Here is a 25,402-nt window from a genome sequence, read left to right as displayed (position 1 = left end):
TCATAGGGTGTGATGTATTGGTACAGTAGGATGCCATGCATTGCAAGCTGTATCGCACTTTACAGAATTTAATAGTGTTGTCTCTTCCTCCTCCCCCTCCACCCCCCCCCCCCTGCAAAAAGACCATTTACTTTAACAATTATGTGTAAATTGGGATATAATAAGATATTCCCAGGAATGTTGATACAGGAATAGTTATCGTAGTGTACTGTCTTGTAGGGAAATGTGCAAAGTGTCATTTTAGCTTTGTTCTCTTTGCGACATAGATCAGCTGTTGGTTGCCTTGATTTTTTTTGTACTGTAGACTCTCCCAAAGTTCGAATGTTCTTCCATTCCCAGTTCTAGGCTCTCAGCAGTGGGGTCCTTGTATGTTTTTTAAAAAATCAATCCTGGGTCTTCAGTGGGACAAAGATTGTGAAACATGCTGACTGATTTGGCTGTTCGTGTATGTTGCGTTAATAAATATTGTCCGGGTTCATCTTCTGACGGCAACTAGAAAATCTGACGGCAACTAGAAAATGTACTTATTTATTCTGTTTTCTAACTTTGCTTCTGATCAGTCTATTTAAGCTATTAGAAAAGTGATTGATGACTTAAAATTGTGCTTATGCAATCCAAGGTGCACTCACCTAATGTTTGGAGCCTGTGCCTGTGATGCAGTTGGATTTCTATATAAAATCCCTTCGGACCAGAGAGCCTATGTAATTGTCTTGCACGTAATTGTGAGAATAGTAATCACTTGACCATATTTGACTTCTATCTTAAAGGTTCTGGAAAAAAAGGCTCATGTTTTTGGTTACTGTACAAAAAATAAATCTATTGACAGTCTAAGCACTAATGCACAGTGGTAAAGCATGCATGTTCGGTCTCAATTTCCCCCCTCCCCCCTCCCCATCCCAGCCCTCCCAATCGCTGTGTTTGTGATCTCATCTGCACTATTGTAGGGAGGAGTTGAATGAAGGTGGTAAGCTTTGCCTGATGGCTTATGACCTAGGAGCTGGCTAAAAGGCAGCATAGGCCTGAGAGGTTGACTAAAAGAACAATGCTTAATATTTTTAGTGCTTAATACTTTTAAGCTTCCTGATAGACGAGTAGGTTAGATTATACTGTCCAGTGTGAGATTGAGCCATATAGACCAGGAAAGTTCCAGATTCAATCTGCGTCTGCTATTCTCGGCCTGGGTGATGCGTTGCTACAGTTGTCCTCGGTGACCCCAGTCTTGGGAGGGGAAGAACCAGCTAGAGCTACTGATTGTTATTCACTGACTCCTGCTGGAAGATGTGTTGAATGGAGGCAAATGAAAGGGGATATTAGAGGTGTCTATAAAATACCCAGGTTGTATTTGAACCATAGCTGCAGGACTGAGACGCACAAGTATAAAGCGACAAAAGCCAAGTTCTGGACCAATGTCTGATAGCGCACCACACAAAAAGTAACTGATACTTGGAATGGTCTTCCAGGCAGGTGGTGGAGGCAAAAGCTTGAGAGTCATTCAAGAGGCAGTCAGGTGGAGGATTCTAGGTTTTATGGATGAACTTGTTGGGGCAAATGGCTGCCCCCTGTGTGTGTGTTTGTGAATTGGGTAAGGATAAGATGAGGTTCAGCTGAGATGCTGCTATGGTGGAATAGCTTGCTGCCATTGTTTAGACTGACAGTCCAGGCTTTTGGAAGGCTGCTGGTGCCTGTGGAAATGTACTTCAACTTGAGTCTGTGCTTTCAGGAGAGGATTCATAGGGGGGGTGGAATTTCTGACAAAAAAGGTGGGGGTGTTGGAAAATCATGAATTTTAATCAAATTTACTAGTCATTAGTAATGGTAGCAAGTAGGTCTGTTAAATTAAAGCAGGATTTCAGTTTGAGGTCTGTGAAGTATATATAGTACAAGTTGGAGAGATGTCAACGGAAGAACACTAATTATATGGAATAATGACTGACTAGTTTGCAAATTTACAGGTTCAGTCAGGTAAATGTTTTAGTTGAGCACCTGCAGGTACAGGCCTGGGGCGGAACCTGGGGATTTGTGAATGCGCAACACAGCATGAATGGAACTGACTATAAACTGAGCAGATGCCTCGAAGCAGACTGAGAGAAGCTGATGGGGTGGAATTGTAACTGTTTCCTCGCAGTTAATATTCGCAGTCAAGTACTATGAGCATCAATTTATTTGATTGTTACTCAGCCTAAGTCATTTTACCATTTTTTTAAAACTCTGTTCATTATAAATATTAATATGAACTGGGGTGTTTTTTCTTGAATCTGCTGCTTTTTAAAGTCGTGAATTTATTAACTACTTCTTGAAAATCGTAGCTGTTCTTGTGGTTTTGGTGCCAGTATACATCCTGTATTTATATAGCTTATCATTGAGAGCTGTGAATTATTCTCCTGAGCACAGCGCATTGCAGCCTGATTATCTTTGTTAACTGAATACTGTGTATGTATGTGTTTTGCATTTGCATGCCTGGAGCAGATGACTGTCTTTTGCATTTTAGAATAGGAGAAACAATTAGTAACACAACCTTTTTAAAAAAAAATTTTTCCCCAGTGTATTTTGGGACCTTTACTGTGCAGCTCCTGAAAGGCGAGACACATGTGAACATTCAAGTGAAGCAAAAGCCTTCCATGATTATGTGAGTATTTTTTTTATTTCTTTGAATAATTATAGGGTTAAATAATTCTGTTATGTACAGTGTGGCTGCCAAATGGTGTGTCATTTCTGGAGTTGACAATATTGATGCTTGTTTGCAGATTCTTTTTTGGAGAGGAATTTCATTGTTATAAATCTATATAGAGGTCCTGTTATAGAGGTTATTGGTATACAGTTCGAAAATGATTGATTAAAGTTTTTTGGTCTGAATAAACATTGGTTGACTAGTAAGAGATTTGGTTTGGCTTTGTTGGGTGCTGCCAGTCTCAGTGGTGACCCTGCTTTGTAACACTAAGCAAATGCAAAGAATGGATTGAGAAAAATTTACGGTGATGTCAAAACTGCGTTGGAATGACTCCTTGTGGACTTAATAAAAACATTTTTTAAAAAGGTATTTAAGTTACCTTGGATTTGTTGTAGTTTTGTGTAAACCTTGAAATCTGGTGTGTTCATGGGAAGGATTATTTGCCTTTTGGTTATTGTCTTGCCTGGTACATGTAATGATTTTCAGCAGGTGCCTGAGCCCGTCAATGCAGTGAAAGCGTCCAGGATCAACCTGCTTTGGATCTGAGATCTAGTATTGTAACCTTCAGTATCATACATTGGAGATTGTTCTGCATAACTTATGAACAAACTTGGGGACTGTGTTAGTCACAGAATGGGAATAATTTTCATGCAGATCAAAAATAAATTTTAAAAATAAACCATTATGCTGAAAAAAGAAAATGGAAACTTTTGTAGTTTGACGACCCAACACACTGATTTTAACGTGAACATTCTTTGAAGGCATTAAGGGATCGCGGATTGAGTGAGAATGAGGTGCGTATTGGAGCAGAGTTTGTAACAGATTTTTAGTTTGCTGTTCTTCTCTGGTGAACGGCTGTTTTCGTAGATGGGTTCGACTGGCTGCTGACACATGCTCTGCATAGTTAACACTTGGGCACTGGGGTGTCGTGACTAAGTATGTCAGTGATAGTGAATGATAAATAGTATAAACTGCTTCATCATTGTAAAGCTTGCGCTACAAGAGCAAGCTGCCTTTGTGGGAGTCATTTATTTTTGAAAACGTTATCACGTTAGTGTGTATAAAGCTGTTTTAGGAATGAATTTGTTTCACGTAAGTGCTCTTATTTCAAATTAAATAATTGGGTCTGGACAGATGCTTCATGTAGACAGAAGTTTTTTTAAAAAATGGAACAACCAATGTGAAGCTCAGAATGCGCAGAATATCTGCCAACAGATGTGATCTGATGCTTTTTAGTAGGCAAAGCCTGGTCATTGTACTGCCGCTGCTGTTTTGGGTGTGCTCTGTAGTCTAATGATGACTGTTGGTATCTCTCTGGTTCAGCTCTGAATGGGGCTCTTTTCTCTCATCTGCTTACTAATGAAACGTGAAGTAGAGTCAGTGTGCCTGTGTAAGAGTGAGAGCTGCACCTCCCCAGTGTGACTGTGCTAGAGCCTAGAAAATTTATAACCCTGGCACAAGGTTTTATATGTTGGCCAGGTGACAACAACCTGTTTATGATTAACTGTACTGCAGGTGGAACTGAGTGGTTGGAGCCAGGCTGAAGTGACCGGTTGAGTAACGATAGTTTACCAAACTTGTAGGAAAAGGCGTTGAAGCATATATGTCGCATAATGTTGCATTGCTGCCATATTCTGCAACGCACTAGAAAAATGCAGTTTGACATTGTGAATTATTCCGTTTCTAATCTTGTGTATATATAGCCTGTACATACATTCCCATCAGTGAGACAAAATTGAGTATTTTGCATTTCTTGTGTTTTAAAAAAAATAATAAATGGATTTATATTTTGTCCAGTGTAAGCGGAATGTGTTTGTAGAACTGTAGATCGCACTAACTTTTTGGAACGTTCATTGTTAAAGTTGCTTATATAAATCATAACTCATCTGCATATTTTCCCAGGTTCTGTGTTTAGCCTGCTGTATGTATTAGATGGCCTATAATGGGTAGCTATCGTGGAAACATGTTTCTTTGCAATGAAAAAGCATCCGAGGCGACCAGTTTTGAATGAAGGAGTTGATAATTGCAGACAAGACTTCAGTTGTGAGCAGAAAAAGCAGTTCAGTGGCTAAATGCGTTACAGACCTGGAACATGTTGGCTTCAATCCTCTTGTTGAGTTAGCTAATCTTCAACCAGAACAGCAGTTGGGGTGCTGCAATTGGCCTTAATCCTCCATGGAAGAGGGAAAAGGGGAAATTGGCCAAGATTCTTGCTTCTGTTTGCTATCCAGTGACGTGTGCTGGAAAGTGTGGATGGCTGATGAGCACAGGAAGAATTTAAAATCCTTGAAGTCAAAAGGGCTACTGGTGCCCATGGAACTGTATACTATTATAAGTCACTGCCTACAAGATAAGGGAAAAATTAAAAGAAAAAGAATCTTGATAAATTGCTTCTGCACCAAAGTTAGACTTCCCTGTATGTAAAGCAGGCATGTGTGTAGTCAGAACTTGAAAATGGCTATTTCAGACATTTCCTGATGGCTTAATAGGTTTTAAAATAAAAACATTGCTTGGTATTGCACAAAGCCAAACCAGAAGCTTCCAGGTTTAATCCTGGTCTGTGCTGAGTTAGCTGTTCTCAATTGAGGTAGCAGTCAGGGTGTTATAATTGGGCTGTCCGCTTCTGGATTGCAACTGTGTAAAATGAGCTCCCGATCCAGTGATCCCCACTGGAAAGTGAGCATTTGGTGAGAGTAGGCTTGGGCTTGGCTATGATGCTGGTGCTCACTCTCTAGGCTTCTTCATAAAGAATGGCCACTTGGATGAAGTTGGCACCTTTAAGAGGGATAATATTGGGAAGCAATGGGCAAACTCACCGAATTGAAAGATCATTGCACAGCATTAGTGCCCAATGCTGGTAGCAATCTAAACCAGAGTCCGCATAATGCTGGTGTGGTTACCTTTTTTTAAAATTCGTTCACGGGATGTGGGCGTCGCTGGCAAGGCCGGCATTTATTGCCCATCCCTAATTGCCCTTGAGAAGGTGGTGGTGAGCCGCCTTCTTGAACCGCTGCAGTCCGTGTGGTGACGGTTGTCCCACAGTGCTGTTAGGAAGGGAGTTCCAGGATTTTGACCCAGCGACAATGAAGGAACGGCGATATATTTCCAAGTCGGGATGGTGTGTGACTTGGAGGGGAACGTGCAGGTGGTGTTGTTCCCATGGGCCTGCTGCCCTTGTCCTTCTAGGTGGTAGAGGTCGCGGGTTTGGGAGGTGCTGTCGAAGAAGCCTTGGCGAGTTGCTGCAGTGCATCCTGTGGATGGTGCACACTGCAGCCACAGTGCGCCGGTGGTGAAGGGAGTGAATGTTTAGGGTGGTGGATGGGGTGCCAATCAAGCGGGCTGCTTTATCTTGGATGGTGTCGAGCGTCTTGAGTGTTGTTGGAGCTGCACTCATCCAGGCAAGTGGAGAGTATTCCATCACACTCCTGACTTGTGCCTTGTAGATGGTGGAAAGGCTTTGGGGAGTCAGGAGGTGAGTCACTCGCCGCAGAATACCCAGCCTCTGACCTGCTCTCGTAGCCACAGTATTTATATGGCTGGTCCAGTGAAGTTTCTGGTCAATGGTGACCCCCAGGATGTTGATGGTGGGGGATTCGGCGATGGTAATGCCGTTGAATGTCAAGGGGAGGTGGTTAGACTCTCTCTTGTTGGAGATGGTCATTGCCTGGCACTTATCTGGCGCGAATGTTACTTGCCACTTATCAGCCCAAGCCTGGATGTTGTCCAGGTCTTGCTGCATGCGGGCTCGGACTGCTTCATTATCTGAGGGGTTGCGAATGGAACTGAACACTGTGCAGTCATCAGCGAACATCCCCATTTCTGACCTTATGATGGAGGGAAGGTCATTGATGAAGCAGCTGAAGATGGTTGGGCCCAGGACACTGCCCTGAGGAACTCCTGCAGCAATGCCCTGGGGCTGAGATGCTTGGCCTCCAACAACCACTACCATCTTCCTTTGTGCTAGGTATGACTCCAGCCACTGGAGAGTTTTCCCCCTGATTCCCATTGACTTCAATTTTACTAGGGCTCCTTGGTGCCACACTCGGTCAAATGCTGCCTTGATGTCAAGGGCAGTCACTCTCACCTCCCCTCTGGAATTCAGCTCTTTTGTCCATGTTTGGACCAAGGCTGTAATGATGTCTGGAGCCGAGTGGTCCTGGCGGAACCCAAAGTGAGCATCGGTGAGCAGGTTATTGGTGAGTAAGTGCCGCTTGATAGCACTGTCGACGATACCTTCCATCACTTTGCTGATGATTGAGAGTGGACTGATGGGGCGGTAATTAGCCGGATTGGATTTGTCCTGCTTTTTGTGGACAGGACATACCTGGGCAATTTTCCACATTGTCGGGTCGATGCCAGTGTTGTAGCTGTACTGGAACAGCTTGGCTAGAGGCGCAGCTAGTTCTGGAACACAAGTCTTCAGCACCACAGCTGGGATGTTGTCGGGGCCCATAGCCTGTGCTGTATCCAGTGCACTCAGCCGTTTCTTGATATCACGTGGAGTGAATCGAATTGGCCGAAGACTGGCTTCCGTGATGGTGGGGATATCGGGAGGAGGCTGAGATGGATCATCCACTCGGCACTTCTGGCTGAAGATGGTTGCAAACGCTTCAGCCTTGTCTTTTGCACTCACGTGCTGGACTCCGCCATCATTGAGAATGGGGATGTTTGCAGAGCCTCCTCCTCCCGTTAGTTGTTTAATTGTCCACCACGATTCACGACTGGATGTGGCAGGACTGCAGAGCTTTGATCTGATCCGTTGGTTGTGGAATCGCTTAGCTCTGTCTATAGCATGTTGCTTCCGCTGTTTAGCATGCATGTAGTCCTGAGTTGTAGCTTGACCAGGTTGGCACCTCATTTTTAGGTACGCCTGGTGCTGCTCCTGGCATGATCTTCTGCACTCCTCATTGAACCAGGGTTGATCCCCTGGCTTGTTGGTAATGGTAGAGTGAGGAATATGCTGGGCCATGAGGTTACAGATTGTGCTGGAATACAATTCTGCTGCTGCTGATGGCCCACAGCGCCTCATGGATGCCCAGTTTTGAGCTGCTGGATCAGTTCTGAATCTATCCCATTTAGCACGGTGGTAGTGCCACACAACACGTTGGATGGTGTCCTCAGTGCGAAGACGGGATTTCATCTCCACGAGGACTGTGCGGTGGTCACTCCTACCAATACTGTCATGGACAGATGCATTTGCGACAGGTAGATTGGTGAGGACGAGGTCAAGTCAGTTTTTCCCTCGTGTTCGTTCGCTCACCACCTGCCGCAGGCCCAGTCTAGCAGCTATGTCCTTCAGGACTCGGCCAGCTCGGTCAGTAGTGGTGCTACCGAGCCACTCTTGGTGATGGACATTGAAGTCCCCACCCAGAGTACATTTTGTGCCCTCCAGTGGTGTTCAACATGGAGGAGGACTGATTCATCAGCTGAGGGAGGACGGTAGGTGGTAATCAGCAGGAGGTTTCCTTGCCCATGTTTGACCTGATGCCATGAGATTTCATGGGGTCCAGAGTCAATGTTGAGGACTCCCAGGGCCACTCCCTCCTGACTGTATATCACTGTACCGCCACCTCTGGTGGGTCTGTCCTGCCGGTGGGACAGGACATACCCAGGGATGGTGATGGAAGAGTCTGGGACGTTGGCTGAAAGATATGATTCTGTGAGTATGTCTATGTCAGGCTGTTGCTTGACTAGTCTGTGGGACAGCTCTCCCAATTTTGGCACAAGTCCCCAGATGTTAGTAAGGAGGACCTTGCAGGGTCGACTGGGCTTGGTGTTTTGCCGTTGCCGAGTGGTCCGATGCCGGGTGGTCCGTCCGGTTTTATTCTTATTATGACTTTTCGTAGCGAGATTTTACAACTGAGTGGCTTGCTCGGCCATTTCAGAGGGCAATTAAGAATCAACCACATTGCTGTGGGTCTGGAGTCACATATAGGCCAGACCGGGTAAGGGCGGCAGGCTTCCTTCCCTAAAGGACATTAGTGAACCAGATGGGTTTTTACGACAGTCCGGTAGTTTCATGGCGACCATTACTGATACTAGTATTTTAATTCCAGATTTTTATTTAATTAATTGAATTTAATTAATTAATTGAATTTAAATTCACCAGCTGCCGTGGCAGGATTTGAACTCATGACTCTGGATTTTAGTCCAGGCCTCTGGATTACTAGCCCAGTAACATAACCACTATGCTACCGTACCCTTTGGCCTGTGATTCTGTAGGAAGGTCAGAAGGCATCATTACGTTGTCCATACGAGGTCCTGGGGAACAACTACCATTCGAATGAAAGTCCATTGGAGGCGGAAGCCTCGAGATTCCTGCAGCTGCGATTCAGTTGTGGACGAAGAACTCAATGGCAGCTTGCTAGATCCATAAAAATGTGGCGTTCCAATGACATTGAATGTTTATAGACTGGATACTTTATAATAGAGAATGCAATTAAGGCCATATGTACTGTGCCTCTGCCGTTGATGGCACTTCTTGCATGTAAGTGTGCCCAGAGGGAGTACAAATTTGCTTGTTGTATGTCTACGTGTGGGTAGATTACATTGTAGAGCATTTACTTCTACAGTTGAATAGTGCAACATCAACTTTTGCTGTCAGGATGCTAGCATTCTCGCTCCAGGTTCTTAAAGTTCTGACAAAAGGTCTTCGACCTGAAATGTTAACTGTTTCTTTCTCCACAGATGCTGCCTCACTTGCTGAGCTTTTCCAGCATTTTCTGTTTTATTTCTTTTAGTGACTGCCTGTTTCAAGCATCCAGAACCACCGTATAACACCTCGTTATGCCACTGCCCTAATAGTTAAAATCTGGTCACTTGAGTTAATGTCACAATTAGCACCAGCTAATGTTTTCATGTGAATTTTCACTGGTTTGTATAATCAAGCTATAAATTGATGGCATAATTTCTGTGTATACCAAATTTCCGTTGAGTGATTTCCTGTTCAGCTTTCTTAGACCCTCAAAAGTGGGACCTAAGTGCAGCTCTAGCTAAAGGGGTACGGTTCAAAGGAAGTCAACATCTTGCCCAAGTGCCCATTCGTGTGTTTGTATCGATCGACTGTTTAACTGTAGGAGTAATAGCAGAGCCCGTTTTCACCTAATATATATGAACATTTTCTGGCAGGGATCACTGAATAATGATTAGGAGCAAGAACCTGTCTTGATTTTGTTATTTTGCCTCTAGCCTAGGAACATAAGACCAATTATTTTAATTCCTGTACAGGCAGAGATTACCTGACTGAGATTTGAATTTGGGACCCTCTAGTCTGTGTGACGGAGTACCATATTACCCACTAAGCTATTGGAGGAGGCGCAGTTGAGGTTTATTACCTTTTTGTTCTGTCTGCTGTAATTTTATCATACTGTCTCGTGGTTTAGCAAGAGACAGCTTTTTATGATGTATGTGATGTCAGTCTAACTTTTCTGCTCTGCTTATCTTATGTGGGTTATTGATGGTCAGGATGGAGGTTTAATACACCCTTTCAACCAGAGCAGTCATTTGGTTTAAAATTGAAATGCAGAATTATTATAAAAAAGACTTGAATTTATGTAGTGCCTTTCATAACTTCAGCATATCCCAAAGTGCTTTACAGCCAATGAAGTACTTTTGATGTGTGGCCACTGTTGTCATGTAGGAAACGCAGCAACCAATTTGCGCACAGCAAGGTCTCTCAAATAGCAACGTGATGATGACCAGATAACCGTTTTTAGTTATATTGGTTGAGGGATAAGAACTCCCCTACCCTCCTTCGAATGGTGCCATGGGATTTTTTATTTCCACCTGAGAGGGCAGGCGGGGTCTCGGTTTAACGTCTCATCTGAAAGACGGCACCTCTGACAGTGCAGCACCCACTCGGTACTGAACTGAAGTGTCAGCCTAGGTTATGTGCTCAAGTCTGTGGAGTGAGGATTGAACCCACAACCTTCTGACTCGGAGGCGAGAGTGCTACCCACTGAGCTGCAACTATATGTCAGTTCTTTTTCTTGCTGCCTGCCCCAAACCCATTGACTTATGCTGGGCTACAGCTACACAGCTACCAGGCTCCCTCTGGTACAAGGGTGTATTCATAAAGTGCGATCACAGGCAGTGAGTGTCGGCAGGCTACGGGACCATAAGTCAGTGATGATTGAGCTTAGTCCTGGATTGCCAGTTGTCTGCACGTGATCTCTTCCTGCAAGAGTCAATAGATAGCAGTCAGCAATGGAACTTGGATTTTGTTTGCCGTCGCTAACTCAGAGGTAGTGCTATCAATTGAAGCGCCCTGCTGCTGCCTCAGTTGAGATAGGCTAAATCAGCACAAATTGTTGGTCAAACCATGGGCTTTCCAGGGCTGTATTGCTCAGTTCCACACCAGTGGTGCATTTGCCAACTGTGCAGCATCGAGGAGCTCTAGTTTGTCTTGAACAGTTTTCTGTTGGAGATCTGCTGTAATGGTCATTGTGGGTGCAGCCTGATGTAATACGTTCTGTAACATGCACCAGCTATACCATTATTCGTGTGAGGAGTGTATAATTGAGAGTTTGAATTTCTGAGGTTTGAACTTTATTTTGTGGAAGGAAATTTTTAACCATAATGACTAGAAATGAAGTTGCTGCGGTTTAGTATTGCCGCAGGTTTTGGCTGGAGTACGACATTCAGATGTGACGGGTGACCGCCAAGTTGGCATTGCATTGTTTTGAATCATTGGACACAGTTCAATAAAAATTACTTTGAAAACTAGTGAAAATGATGGACTAGTTAGCTGATTATAACTCATTTTCATTGTGCATTAATGGGAGATATTACCAAAATGTTCTGTTAGAATGCTTATATGTTTCACTATATTCTGTACTGCTTGGTTTTAATTTTTTTTAAATACTGTATATAGTGACCAAGAGTGAATTTTGTTTCGAGAATGCAAAATTGTGGCATTTAAAAACTTGGCCACCCTGTTAATAGCCTCCTGTCACTTGTTCCATGTGCCTGAGCAGCAGCAGCTCTAGGGTTAGAAGCAGGTAGAATCTCCTCGACTCCCATTTGCCTCCCCTTTCCCCTCCAACCTTGAAGGCGCTGACAGGTCGTTGCTCAATCCCACAAGTGGCAGCAGCAGTACCTCACCCAAGTGGACTTTATTCCCGTGTGAGCTTCAGCAGACATTATTGGCAGGCTATTTGACTGTGGAAGGTATTGCAGCCGAATCTGATGGTGTTATCATCCAGTATCCACACACTCACTTTCCAGTGATGGCCATTAAATATCAGATCCCTGGCTCAGTGGTGCTGAGGACAACTTTAATGTCCCTATTATCACCCTGGCTGAGTTCAGCTAACACAGTACAAACGTGGCAATTGAACATGGGGCTTTCTGCTCTGTATGACTCAATACCATGTGGGGTAGCCCATTTATCGTCTGAGCCACTGGGAGAGCTTTGGTGTCAACCTTTAAAGGAATTTACTGTTGTGGAAGCTTTACTCTGTAAATTTCTAATGTAGGGGGCAAACAAGGTAAGTGTGTCGAGATTATTGAAACAGTATTAAATATAACCAGAGAATAGCACTTTGTCAGCATCCTGTAGAGTAGGGGAAGGAGCTGAGAGCAAATTGAGAAGAATCAGCCCCTCAGGTTCACTAACCCAGTGTTCTGGAGTGGACTGTAGTCATGGCTGAGCAGCATTTGTTATACACCAGATTAATTTGACTTAAAAAGCACATTTGCAGTTGTTTCTAGTAAAAAGAAAACTAGAATACTGGAATTGTGAAATAAAAGCACTGAACACAGGAAATGTATTGAGGGTGGATTAGCATCGGAAAGAGTAGGACAGGTTAATGTTTTACCCTTGGAGGAAAGGGGAGGAACTCTGCCAAGTTTTGAATACTGATCCTAGGTTACAGTGCAGCGTCAGAAGTGGGCTGCGTAGTGCAAACGAGTCTGCATCAGTGAAGCCTGAGGTCGGGTTGTACTGGTGTAAAAGACACTGGATGACCAAAGCGTTCCAGGCAACCAGCCAGTATGTTTATACTCCTGGTATCTTGGAAATGGTATCGGTGATGCAAGTAAACACTTGATACAGGATTGTGTGGCTGATATTCGGGTGTTACACATGCAACAGATGGTTGGATGTGTTAAATTTATTTTTTACAGCTTCCCCAATAGCTCAGCAAGTAGTTGAGCTGTACAGACCAGGAATCCCAGATTAGATCCTTGAGCTGACAGCTGATTTCTGCTGGGATGTTGGGGGAGGGCACTATAATTGGCCTCATTTTTACCTGAGTTAGGGAGGGGGAAATGAGCCAGGTTTTCTGCTCCTGATTGCAAGGAAATAGGTCTTGCTGGAAAGCGTATAAGTGTGGCTCTCCGAGTGAGGACAGGATCTCGGTCATCTTTGGTACCCATTGAAGTCAACATTGACAAGGCTAATGGATGACTGATACCTGTTTGGGCAAGGCACCTGAGAACGCTCCTGAAACTGTGCCCCAGTAATGAATCATCATCTTCAAAAGCGGTAGGGAAGAGTGAATAATGGCAAGAAAAAGAGAGAGAAAACGTTTGTGTGGAAACCAAATGACAACTGGAACTGTATTCTATTTTGTTTAAACTGAATGGTTGGTTAAAGGAGATAAGTCCTATTTTGGGAACAAAAGTTTCAAATTCTTTTATAACTGATCATTGCTTGAACTCGTAGAGTGCCTCAAATGTGCAGGTGCTGATGTGGCATAAGGAATTGCTCAGGTTGATGGATTGAAGTAGGGTGTTGATACTTTGGGATTCGAACATAAATTGTTTTGAAACCTTTCTGTAGTGAACTTAATTGAAACTTTGTGAGAGGCGTCATTTTGTGTATGAATTTGTGGATGAATAGATTCACTTGTATGAAGGAGGTACCGTTTACTGTTTGGTGAGGAAAATTGCTGACTAATGGCTTGCTGACAGTACACAGAAACTGACATGGGTGTAACTCTGATAACTGCATTGAAATGTCAGGCAGAACATTGAAAATATTCTGTGTATTTTACCACAGGGGTGTTCTAAACATTAGGATGTGTTAATTTTATAAAATTCATGATCCTTTGCTCTCCTCCCTGTTCTCCCTACCCCCCACCCCACCAGATTCCTCTGTCACTTACCGTCCCCACTGGATCATATAGTTCTGTTGATGCAGGTGCATGAGAGGAGCTGTGGTGGCTGTGGCTCTGTGGGTTCCCTGCCCTTGAAGAGCACCACCCCAAAATGACATCGTTATCAAAGAAGAGAGTTATACTTAAAGGGCATCTTGTGTGCCTCATGTTTTAAAGGGCTTCACTGACAATTAATTAATTTGAAGTGCAGTTACTGTTATATGGTCAAATATGGTAGCCATTTTATGGACAGCAAGAATCCATAAAAGTATTGAGATGAAGGATCAGTTAATTTTTTTTTGGTGGTGGCAGAGTGGGCTAGAACACTTTCCTCCTTGTCAAGTAATTCAATTGGATCTTCAACATCCACTTTGAACCGCTGGAACAAGTAACTAACTGGTCCTTAGTTTAATGTCTTATCTGAAGGACGGCACCTCTGGCAATACAGTATTCCCTCAGTACTGCACTGGAGTGTCAGCCTTCAATATGAGCTCAAGTCCTGGAGTACGACTTGAATCCACAACTTCCTGATTCAGAAGCTACAGTATTAACCAACTGAGCCAAGCTGATGCCTAATCATTGGTAATGGTATGTGGGGAATTGTGTAGACAAACCTACATTTTAAAACTCATTACCCCAGCAAAAAAAAACTTGTACGGTGCACCATTTCAGTGTGTTTAACATCATGTAGCTGCTAAGCTTTTCTTCCTAAAACACGGGGGTGGTGCCAGAGGACTGGAGAAATGCAAATGTTAACTTTTGTTCAAAAAAGGGCGTAAGGATAAACCAAGCGACTTATAGGTCAGTGAGTTTAACCTCAGTGGTGGGGAAACTTTTAGAAACAATAATCTGGGACAGAATTAAAAGTCACTTGGACAAGGGTGGATTGATTAGGGAAAGCCAGCCATGGGTTTGTTAAAGGCAAACTGTGATTAACTAACCTGATAGAGTTTTTTGAATGAGGTAACAGAGAGGGTAGATGAGGGCAAGGCAATTGATGTGGTGTATGGACTTTCAAAAGGCATTTGGTAAAGGCATGGTAGGTTTATCATCAAGATTGTGGCCCATGGAATAAAGGGGGCAGTAGCAACGTGGATACAGGATTGGCTAAGGGACAGGAAACAGTAGCAGTGAACAGTTGTTTTTCGGACTGGAGGGAGGTGTACCGAGGTGTTCCCCAGGGGTCAGGGCTGGGACCACTGCTTTTCTTGATCATTATATTAATGACTTGGACTTGGATGTACAGGGAACAATTTCAAAATTTGCAAATGACACAAACTTGGAAGGGTAGTAAACAGTGAGGAGGATAGTGATAGACTTCAAGAGGATATAGACAGGCTGATGGCATGGGTGGACACGTGGCAGATGAAATTTAACGCAGAAAAATGCAAAGTGCTACATTTCGGTAGGAAGAACGAGGAGAGGCAATATAAACTAGAGGGCACGACTGTAAAAGGGGTACAGGAACAGAGAAATCTGGGGGTATATGTGCACAGATCTTTGAAAGTGGCAGGGCAGGTCGAGAAAGCGGATAAAAAAGCATACAGGATCCTGGGATTCATAAATAGAGGCATAGAGTACAAAAGTATGGAAGTCATGATGAACCTTTATAAAATACTTGTTCAGTATTGTGTCCAGTACTGGACTCTGCACTTCAGGAAAAATGTGAAGGCCTTCGAGAGGGCGCAGAAGAGATTTACGAGAATGATTCCAGAGATGAGGGACTTTAGTTATGTGAATAGACTGGAGAAGCTGGGGTTGTTCTCCTTAGAATGGAGACAGTTGCGAGGAGATTTGATAGGTGTTTAAAATCATGAAAGGTCTAGACAGAGTAGATAGAGAGAAACTGTTCCCATTGGCAGAAGGTTCAAGAACCAGAGGACATAGATTTAAGGTGATTGGCAAAAAAACCAAAGGTGACATGAGGAAAAACTTTTATACTGCGAGTGGTAGTGATCTGCAGTGTACTGCCAGATTCAATCATGGCCTTCAAAAGGGAACTGGATAAGTACTTGAAAGGAAAAAATTTGCAGGGCTACGGGGATAGGCTGGGGGAGTGGGACTAACTGGATTGCTCTTGTATAGAGCCGGCACGGACTCGATGGGCCGAATGGCCGCCTCCTGTGCTGTAACCTTTTTACGATTCTGATTTTCTCTCTCGTCCCCCTCCTTTCCTGGAGGAGCTGAGCTGAGTTGTGTTGGAATCCCATTCCACGAGGACCTCCTGGTACATCATCCAAATGGCCATTCTTTGTGTATGTGAGCCCAGATTGAGAGTGTCAGCAGGTTTATTGGCCGTGTGTGGCATTCCAGGTGAGACTGATCCTGCCCTCAATTGATGTGCTCATATGTGCATTTTCCAGCAGGGGTCACTGGGTAGTGATTGGGAGTGGGTGATATTTTACACATAATGCATCTGAGATGTTTCTGGATGACACTTTCCATCCTTAGCTTAAGGGTGCTGAGGCCACTAGTAGTGGCCCAAGGGCTACCACAGCTGAGATCGAATGCTAGTTAAACTCGGAATGCTCATTTTGCACCAAATTTAAAGTGAGTATGAATCTCTGGTTTGTTTTGAAACCTGAATGACTTGTGGAAATGTCAACATTCATGTCAAAAATGCGTCTACTGTTACTAAAATTAACACAAACTGTGGATACTCTGTGCTCCTGTAATACAGTCAGTGCTTTTAAAGCCACTGTTTTTGTCCATGAGCCTCCTAGTATAATCCCATCTCCTGTTTTCTCCCCATACTCTTTGATATCGCTCTCTTTCAAGCAACTATTTAATTCCCTTTTAAAAGAATTGATGAAAGTTGCACAGGAAGGATCATAGAAATATCCAAGTACTACAGGGTCTCCGACACTGCCTCCAGGACAAGGCCGAAGGATAGGAAAATAGGTCCTGTATACAATAACTTTTTTAAAAAAAAGAAAGATTACAACAGCTGAAATAAACTTTTTCCTTCAAGAGAAATGGCAATTTCTTAGGATCCCTTTTAAAAGCAGCTCCCAAAAACTGCACGTTAGAAATCAAATGCAAGAAATAGTGGAACCTCAATTATTCACTAAAATGGATGGGGTGCGGGACAGATAATGGAACTGAGTGAGTAACATTAAAAAGGAGTGCGTAGTTGAGTTCCTCCATATCAGTTTAAAAAAGCTCACAGAAACCTTCATTTTGAGGCTTTTTTGGAGCCTATAAATCTGTTCTCCCTCACCATAAAATCAAACAAATAAAACTACTGGAATCTAATAGAAATTCAGCACTGAGTTTAATAGTACCTATTTATTAAATAAAGGAATCCTTTTATTTTTTAGAACTGGAAAACAATATATGAACTCACACCACAGTCAGGTTAAAGGTCACATGTCCTGTACAGATCCCTGGGTGGTTCTAGATATAATCCAGCAGCCCTCAGAAGTACGGCTGTGATAAGCAAGTGGTATGGAACAGACTGGGTTGCGAATAGGCAAGTGTTTCGTTTCAGCTTGGCTTCTCCACGAACCGGGAATTGATCTGTACCAGTGTTTAGAGACAAGCCCTGGCAGTGATTCTCATGTTTACCAATCCCTCCTTCCCTGGTTTAACTGGATGTTAGTTGATATTTTGCATATGATAATGCATAAATTAATACATCTGAGATGTTTCTGGCCTTAATAGTTACAGTAAAATGTTTGCAGTATTCAACCTCAATATTTCCAAACATTTGTTAATTAAAAACAATGACAAATTAGAATGATTGTAAACAATTTTACAACACCAAGTTATAGTCCAGCAATTTTATTTTAAATTCACAAGCTTTCGGAGATTTTCTCCTTCCTCAGGCAAATGTTTCAAGATCTCCTTGAAGCCTACGCATTTATAAATGCGTAGGCTTCAAGGAGATCTTGAAACATTTGCCTGAGGAAGGAGAAAATCTCCGAAAGCTTGTGAATTTAAAATAAAATTGCTGGACTATAACTTGGTGTTGTAAAATTGTTTACAATTGTCAACCCCAGTCCATCACCGGCATCTCCACATCAAATTAGAATGACACATTGGATTGGTCTTCTGCATGGAGCTGGCACTCGACTTGAGGTGTGAAGACTGGCCTCCTCTGAACTTTGGGCGGTGGTGTTGTTTAACAGCACAGTGCAACAACTGGTTGAAGATGCACAGTCCAGCGATTTGATTTCTCCCCCCCCCCCCCCCCCCATTGTTTTAAAATATCACTATCAGAGCAGGAACACCCCACCCCCGAGCTGAAATGAGTGTTTGTTTTTCGTAGCAGCAGAGCTGTGTGTAGCTGATGCCCAGTGCGAGCTGTCTTTTGTTTGTAGAATGTTGCTCATTGTGTGCTCCCAGGATGACATGGCCACGTGTAATAGGGCCAGCACTCAGATCTGCCTTTGTGTTAGTTTGGGGGCAGCTATTGCTGGCTAAGTTGCACTCTGAGGTGTCTGACCCTCGCTGGGGAGCAGGGTGGGGTTTTAGAAGGTGGGGTCAGCAGCCTTTCTTAGAGTAAAAGACCTAATAACAAATTTGTAGCCTTTGATGGTGTTCGGGCCTCCGTCCAGATTCTTTCCACAGTCCCTGTTTCTAAAGGACAAAAGGAAGACAAAAGAGGGAAATTTGCAATTCGTATTGGGGGCTGCAGCATGACTTGCTTTGTGAACCAAAAAAAAGCTCCAGTTATTTGGGTTCTTCTATTCAAACAGGGCATCTGTTCCTTATGTTCTCTCGGTGAAACGTCGTAAACTCTACCCTCGTTTTCTGAAGTGGTGGTGTATCTGGATTTATTTGCTTTTTTTTGGTGTTTAGAATGTTGGGGGAGGGTTGGATAGCCATGACCCTGCTGAGATTTCTGCGAGTGCTCAGTGTTAAACCCTGATGCTCAGCGGGAGGAGGGAGGAGGGAGGAGGGAGGAGGGAGGAGGGAGGAGGGAGGGGGAAGGGGGAAGGGGGAAGTGGGAAGTGGAGTGTCAAGGCTGTTTCCACCTCCAGAATTTTGTAATCTTTACTGAGATTGGGTTTGTTTTGGCATTTGTAAAAGATTCACTTGCTGAGCGGAGGAGAGACCGGCTTTAGCAAGGATCAACTTCAGTTAGTTTTTTTTTGTTGGATAGTAAACAGCCTGTCTTTAGGAACAGAGGAAGAGGAGTAGGCCATTCAGCCCCTCGAGCCATTCAATTAGATCATGGCTGATCAGTATCTTAACTCCATCTACCCACCATGGTTCCATAAACGTTAATACCCTTGCCTAACAAAAATTTGTATTAAGTTATTTAATTGCAATTAGTATGTCACCTAATAAAACCTAATTTCGAAGTGCATGTTGGTTTGGTATTACAAGTGTACTTTAATTTGACAAATGGGAGTCTGATATATAAAATAACGTGGCTTGGCCTGTGTTTGCATCAAAATATCAAATTTAGACTATCCAGGTGGAACCTAAACAAGTGTTGTTTGACTATAGAAGGTGAGGCTGATTCTGTCCTCACCCAATGGCTGATTTTTCTCTCTCTCTCTCTCACTCACACACACACACACACACACACACACACACACACACACACACCCCTACCTACCTTTCCCAGACTAAACTACAGAGACCAGCTGTAGTGCCCCTACAGCCGCTCCAGCAGAGACAAGTGACTGACCCTGTGACCGTCTCAGTCTGCACAGCTCCTTTCCACACCTTGCAGGACATTTACCGACTGAGCCCTTGGGGTCCAGCAGCTGACTTGCGAAAAGTGCTACATAAATTAAATTATAGCATCCCTGTGGCCTGTTTCTATAGACCCAACAGACTTAAAAATATTCTTGAGTATGGAACCTCTTCTTAAGGGGTGACTTAAATATTATCTGGTGATAGGCCTACTTTGTCAAATTGTGGAGATTCTTTGCCTTTAGAGAGGTTTCTTTGTAAGAACAAAGACTTAATTTTTAAAATCTCTTCCTAACCCCTTCCCCCTCCCCCAAAGCTGCACCAGATGCCAAGGATTTATCTTGTGTTGCTGCCTGTTTTGTCAGCAAACACTAATTTATCACTTCAAAAGCACTTCATCAGACCTTAACCCAACTGTTGTAAGTACCTTTCTCATAGTTCAGTACTGGCCCCGTGCTCTGTTTACATGTCTGTAGGAGGAGATGTTCCTCCTTCTCCGATTCTTGCCAAACCTGACAAGTGACTTCCTTTTGTCTGTTCTTTATGGAACTCATCTGGGGCAGCATTGGTGTATCAGGCAGGCTGTGTCTGTAGGCATTGTAATTCAGCACAAACTCCCCTACCTCAGTAAAAGCACAGAAATGTTTAATTTGCATTTGGTTTGTACCAGAATTATAACTTGGAATGTAATTTGAAAATTGTATGTTGACTTGCAGCCACTCTTAATGTCATTGGCATCTTAACTATTTCCTGAATGATTTCTATGAATTTTATCAACATTTTTGACATTTTTAAAAAAGTATATCTTAAGATATCTAAATAAACCACTGCCTCACCTCCACCTTTGATGTACTTGTCCCCAGTAAAATATTTCCTGGTCATTCCCCTTGGTGTAAGCCCATTTTCGCTCCTTCAAGTCTAAGGGGTGCCGACCTGAGAGTATCTGGCATACGTGTAGTTTAGTCATCCATCACCAGAGCTGGCTCGACCACATAAAGCACTGTCTGGCCTCAGTCTCTTCTAAAACCGCCCATTACTCCTGGAGTCCAATGATAACCTTCAGCTTCTTTTCTCTACTACCGACCATCTCTTAAACGCCTCTCCCCTCACCTCCACCAATTGCAAAGAGCTCATGGACTTCTTTGTCACTAAGATCAGCTGCCTCTGCTGCTTGCTCCCCTTCCCCTTGGCTACCAAGCTAAAGCTTCCCTTTACCCTAACCCTGATGCTGCATCCTCTAGTTTCAGCTGTGGCTCAGTTGGTAGCACTCTTGTCTCTGAGTCTGAAGGTCATGGGTTCAAGCCCCACTCCAGAGACTTGAGCACGTAATCCTGCCTGACGCTCCCAACGCAGTACTGAGGGAGTGCTGCACTGTCATGGAATCATAGATTGGATACGGCACGGAAGGCGGTCATTCAGCCCGTTGAGTCTGTGCCGGCTGTCTGCAAGAAAAATCCAGCTAGTACCCCTCCTCTGCCCCATCCCCATATCCCTTCAAATTGTTTCCCTTCAAGTACTCATCCAGTTCCCTTTTGAAGGCCATGATTGAATCCGCCTCCACCACCCCCTCAGGCAGTGCATTCCAGATCCTAACCGCTCCGTGTTTTTCCTCATGGTTTGGTTCTTTTGCCAATCACCTTAAATCTACGTCCTCTGGTTCATGACCCTTCCATCAATGGGAACAGTTTCTCTCTATCTACCCTTCATGATTTTGAATACCTCTATCAAATCTCCTTTCAACCATCTCTGCTCTAAGGAGAACAACCCCAGCTTCTCCAATCTATCCACATAACTGAAGTCCCTCATCCCTGGAATCATTCCAGTAAATCTCTTCTGCACCCTCTCTAAGGCCTTCAGATCTTTCCTAAAGTGCAGTCCCAGAACTGGACACAATACTCCAGTTGTGGCCAAACCAGTGTTTATAAAGATTCATCAAAACCTCCTTGCTTTTGTACTCTATACCTCTATTTATAAAGCCCAGGATCCCATATGATTTCTTAACCGCTTTCTCAACCTGCCCTGCCACCTTCAACGATTTGTACACATATACCCCCAGATCACTCTGTTCCTGCACCCCTTTTAGAATTGTACCCTTTAGTTTATATTGCCTCTCCTCGTTCTTCCTACTGAAATGTATCACTTTACACTTTTCTGCTTTAAATTTCACCTGCCACGTATCAGCCCATTGCACCAGCCTGTTTATATCCTCTTGAAGTCTATCATTATCCTCCTCACTGTTCACTATCCTTCCAAGTTTTGTGTCATCTGCAAATTTTGAAATTGTGCCCTGTGCACCCAAGTCCAATATATATCAAGAAAAGCAATGGTCCTAGTACTGACCTCTGGGGAACGCCACTGTTTACCTCACTCCAGTCCAAAAATCAACTGTTCACCGTTACTCTGTTTCCTATTACGTAGCCAATTCTATATCCATGCTGCCACTGCCCCTTTTATTCCATGGGCTTCAACTTTGATGATAAGCCTATTATGCAGCACTTCATCAAACCCCTTTTGAAAGCCCATAAACACCACATCAACTGCATTGCCCTCATCGACCCTTTCTGTTACCTCATCAAAAAATTCTATCAAGTTGATTAAACATGATTTGCCTTCAACAGATCCGCGCTGGCTTTTATTTATTAATCCACACTTGCCCAAGTGACTATTAATTCTGTCCCGGGTTATCGTTTCTAAAAGCTTCCCCACCACCGAGGTTAAACTGACTGGCCTGTAGTTGCCGGGTTTATCCTTACACCCTTTTTTGAGCAAGGGTGTAACATTTACAATTCCCCAGTCCTCTGGCACCACCCCCATGTCTAATGAGGATTGGGAGATTATGGCCAGTACCTCCGCAATTTCCACCCTTACTTCCCTCAGCAACCTAGGATGCATCCCATCCGGACCGGGTGACTTATCTACTTTAAATACAACTAGCCTTTCCAGTACCTCCTTTATCAATTTTTAGCCCATCCAGTATCTCAACTACCTCTTCATTTATTGTGACTTTGGCAGCATCATCTTCCTTGGTAAAGTCGGATGTAAAGTACTCATTTAGTAACTCGGCCATGCCTTCTGCCTCCATGCATGGATTTTCTTTTTGGTCCCTAATTGGTCCCACCCCTCCTCTTAATACACATTTACTGTTTTTACATGCCTATAGAAGATTTTTGGATTCCCTTTTATGTTAGCCGCCAGTCTATTCTTGTATTCTCTCTTTGCCCCTCTTATTTCCTCTTTCACTTCCCCTCTGAACTTTCTATATTCAGCCTGGTTCTCACTTGTATTATGAAGCTGACATCTGTCATAAGCCCCTTTTTTCTACTTCATCTTACTCTCTATCTTTTTTTCATCCAGGGAGCTCTAGTTTTAGTTGCCCTACCTTTCTCCCTCGTGGGAATGTACCTAGACTGTACCCGAACCATCTCCTCTTTAAAGGCTGCCCATTGTTCGATTACAGTTTTGCCTGCCAATCTTTGATTCCAACTTACCTGGGCCAGATCTGTTCTCATCCCACTGAAATTGGCCCTCCTCCAACTGAGTATTTTTACTTCAGAGTGATCCTTGTCCTTTCCACAGTTAATCTTCAAAAATTCCTCTCCCTCTTTGCCTCTTACACTATTCCTATCCCAGTCTATATTAGGATAGTTGAAGTCCCCCATCATCACTACTGTATGGTTCTTGCACGTCTCTATATAATTTCCCTGCAAATTTTCTCCTCTATATCCTTCCCACTAGTTGGTGGCCTATAGAACACACCCAGTAATGGACCTCTATTATTTCTTAACTCTAACCAAATAGATTCTGTCCTTGACACCACTCCAGGACATCCCCTCTCTCTCTCTCCAGCACTGCAATATTCTCCTTAATCAATGCTGCCACCGCGCCCCCCCCTCCTTTTTCTCCTTTCCTATCTTTCCTGAACATCTTGTATCCAGGAATATTTAGTGCCCAATCCTGCCCTTTTTTGAGCCAGGTCTCCATTATTGCCACAACATCATATTCCAATGTGGCTAATTGCGCCTGTAGCTCACCAGCCTTATTTACCAAGCTTCATGCGTTTACACACATGCACTCTATCTTAGATCTTCTTGTATTCTCTCTTCGTCTGATCCCATCTAATACCGTACTATATCTTACTCTATGCTATCTGTCTCTCCCAATCCTTTGTGCACCTTGTTTCTCCTTTCCATTGCTACATCCCGGTGCCCAACTTCTTGCTAATTAGTTTAAACCCTCCCCCACAGAACTAGTGAACCTCCCCGCAAGGACATTGGTCCCAACTCTGTTGAGATGCAACACGTCCGGCCTGTATAGGTCCCAATGCCCCAGGAATCTAAAGCACCTCCCTCCTGCACCATTTCTCCAGCCACACATTCATCTGCCCTAACCTCCTAGTTCTATACTCACTAATGCGTGGCACCGGAAGTAATCCAGAGATTACAACCTTTTGAGGTCCTGCTTATTAATCTCTTTCCTAACTCTCTCAACTCTTCCTGCAGGACCCCATCCCTCTTTCTACCTATGTCGTTGGTACTGATTATGGACCACGACCTCTGGCTGTTCACCTCCCCCTTCAGAGTGTTCTGCAGCCGCTCAGTGTTATCCGTGACCCTGGCACCAGGGAGGTGACATACCATCCTGGAATCATGTCTGCGACCGCAGAAACGCCTGTCTGTTCTCCTAACTATTGAATCCCCTATCACTATTGCTCTGCTGACCTTCCTCCTCCCCGCCCTGTACATCTGAGCCACTCATGGTGCTGTGGACTTGGTTCTGGCTGCACTCCTCAGAGGAATCCAAGCCCTCATCAGTATTTAGAACTGAATACTGGTTAGCGAGTGAGATGCCGTCAGGAATTCTGCACTACCTGTCTGGTCCTTGTCTGTCTGGTGGTCACCCAGTCCCTCTCTGCCTGCACACTCTTAAGCTGCGGGGTGACTACCTCCAGAAATGTGCTATCCACATAGCTCTCAGCCTCGCGGATGCACTGCAGTGATGCAAGCTCTGAAATCCGGAGCTCGAGCTCCTCCAGCTGACGGCACTTCCTGCACTTGTGGTTGCCTAGGACACAGGAAGCGTCCTGGAGTTCCCACGTGGCATCAGATGTGCATTCGATGGGTCTGAGGTGCCCTGCCATGCTTCTATTTATTATATTACTAAACTTAACAAAAAATAAACTGAAGACTGTCGGAGGTGCCGTCTTTCGGATGAGACGTTAAACCGAGGTCCCATCTGCCCTCCCATGGCAATATTTCGGAGAAGAGCAGGGGAGTTCTCCCCGGTGTCCTGGTCAATATTTATCCTTCGACCAACATCACTCAAACAGATTATCTGGTCGTTATCACATTGCAGTTTGTGGGAACTTGCTGTGTGCAAATTGGCTGCTGCATTTCCTACAACATTAACTGCACTTTAAAAGTATTTCATTGGTTGTAAAGCGCTTTGGGAAGTCCAGAGGTTGTGAAAGGCGCTATATAAATGCAAGTCTGTCTTTATTTATCTCCCCTCATGCCCTCTCAAGCTTATTTTGTCCAGGAAACTGACCCACCTGCTCCCTTGACCCCATTCCCACTAAACTGCTGACCACCCAACTACCCTTCTTGGCCCCCATGTTAGCTGATCTTGTAAATGGTTCCCTCTCCTTTTAAAACAGCTGACCACCACCCTCAACTCCTCTGTTCTTGCAAACAAATGACCCATCTCCAACTTCCCTTTCTTCTCCAAAGTTGTTGAATGTTTTGCCTTCCAATCAGATTATAGCCAGAGCATCTCCAGCAATGGCTTCTCTTCTGGCCCTCGCACAGAAGTCCCCCCAAGGATCTATCCGTAGCCCCCTCGTCTTCATCTACATGCTGCCCCTTGCGACATCATCCACAGACATGAGGTTAGCTTCCATATGTACACCCAGCTCCAAATCTCCATCACCTCTCGCAACCCTTCTACTGTCTCTGTGTGGTGTGACTGTTTCTGATATCCAGTCCCAGAT

General features: G+C 44.0%; 1 protein-coding gene across 8 annotated transcripts in view; it reads left to right on the top strand.

Moving 5' to 3' along the window:
• ssbp3a (single stranded DNA binding protein 3a) overlaps positions 1-25,402 on the top strand; it is a 138,400-nt gene that overhangs the window by 2,672 nt on the left and 110,326 nt on the right. For all 8 annotated transcript variants that reach the window (XM_067990563.1, XM_067990561.1, XM_067990559.1 and 5 more), the window contains exon 4: positions 2,542-2,626. In XM_067990563.1, the coding sequence (XP_067846664.1) occupies positions 2,542-2,626 (85 nt within the window). The remainder of the gene's footprint in view (positions 1-2,541; positions 2,627-25,402) is intronic.

The sequence above is a fragment of the Heptranchias perlo genome, chromosome 9 (assembly GCF_035084215.1).
Source record: "Heptranchias perlo isolate sHepPer1 chromosome 9, sHepPer1.hap1, whole genome shotgun sequence".
Classification (NCBI taxonomy): Eukaryota; Metazoa; Chordata; class Chondrichthyes; order Hexanchiformes; family Hexanchidae; genus Heptranchias; species Heptranchias perlo.
The sequence above is the reverse complement of the archived record's forward strand: the minus strand, read 5'-3'. Positions and strand labels throughout refer to the sequence as shown.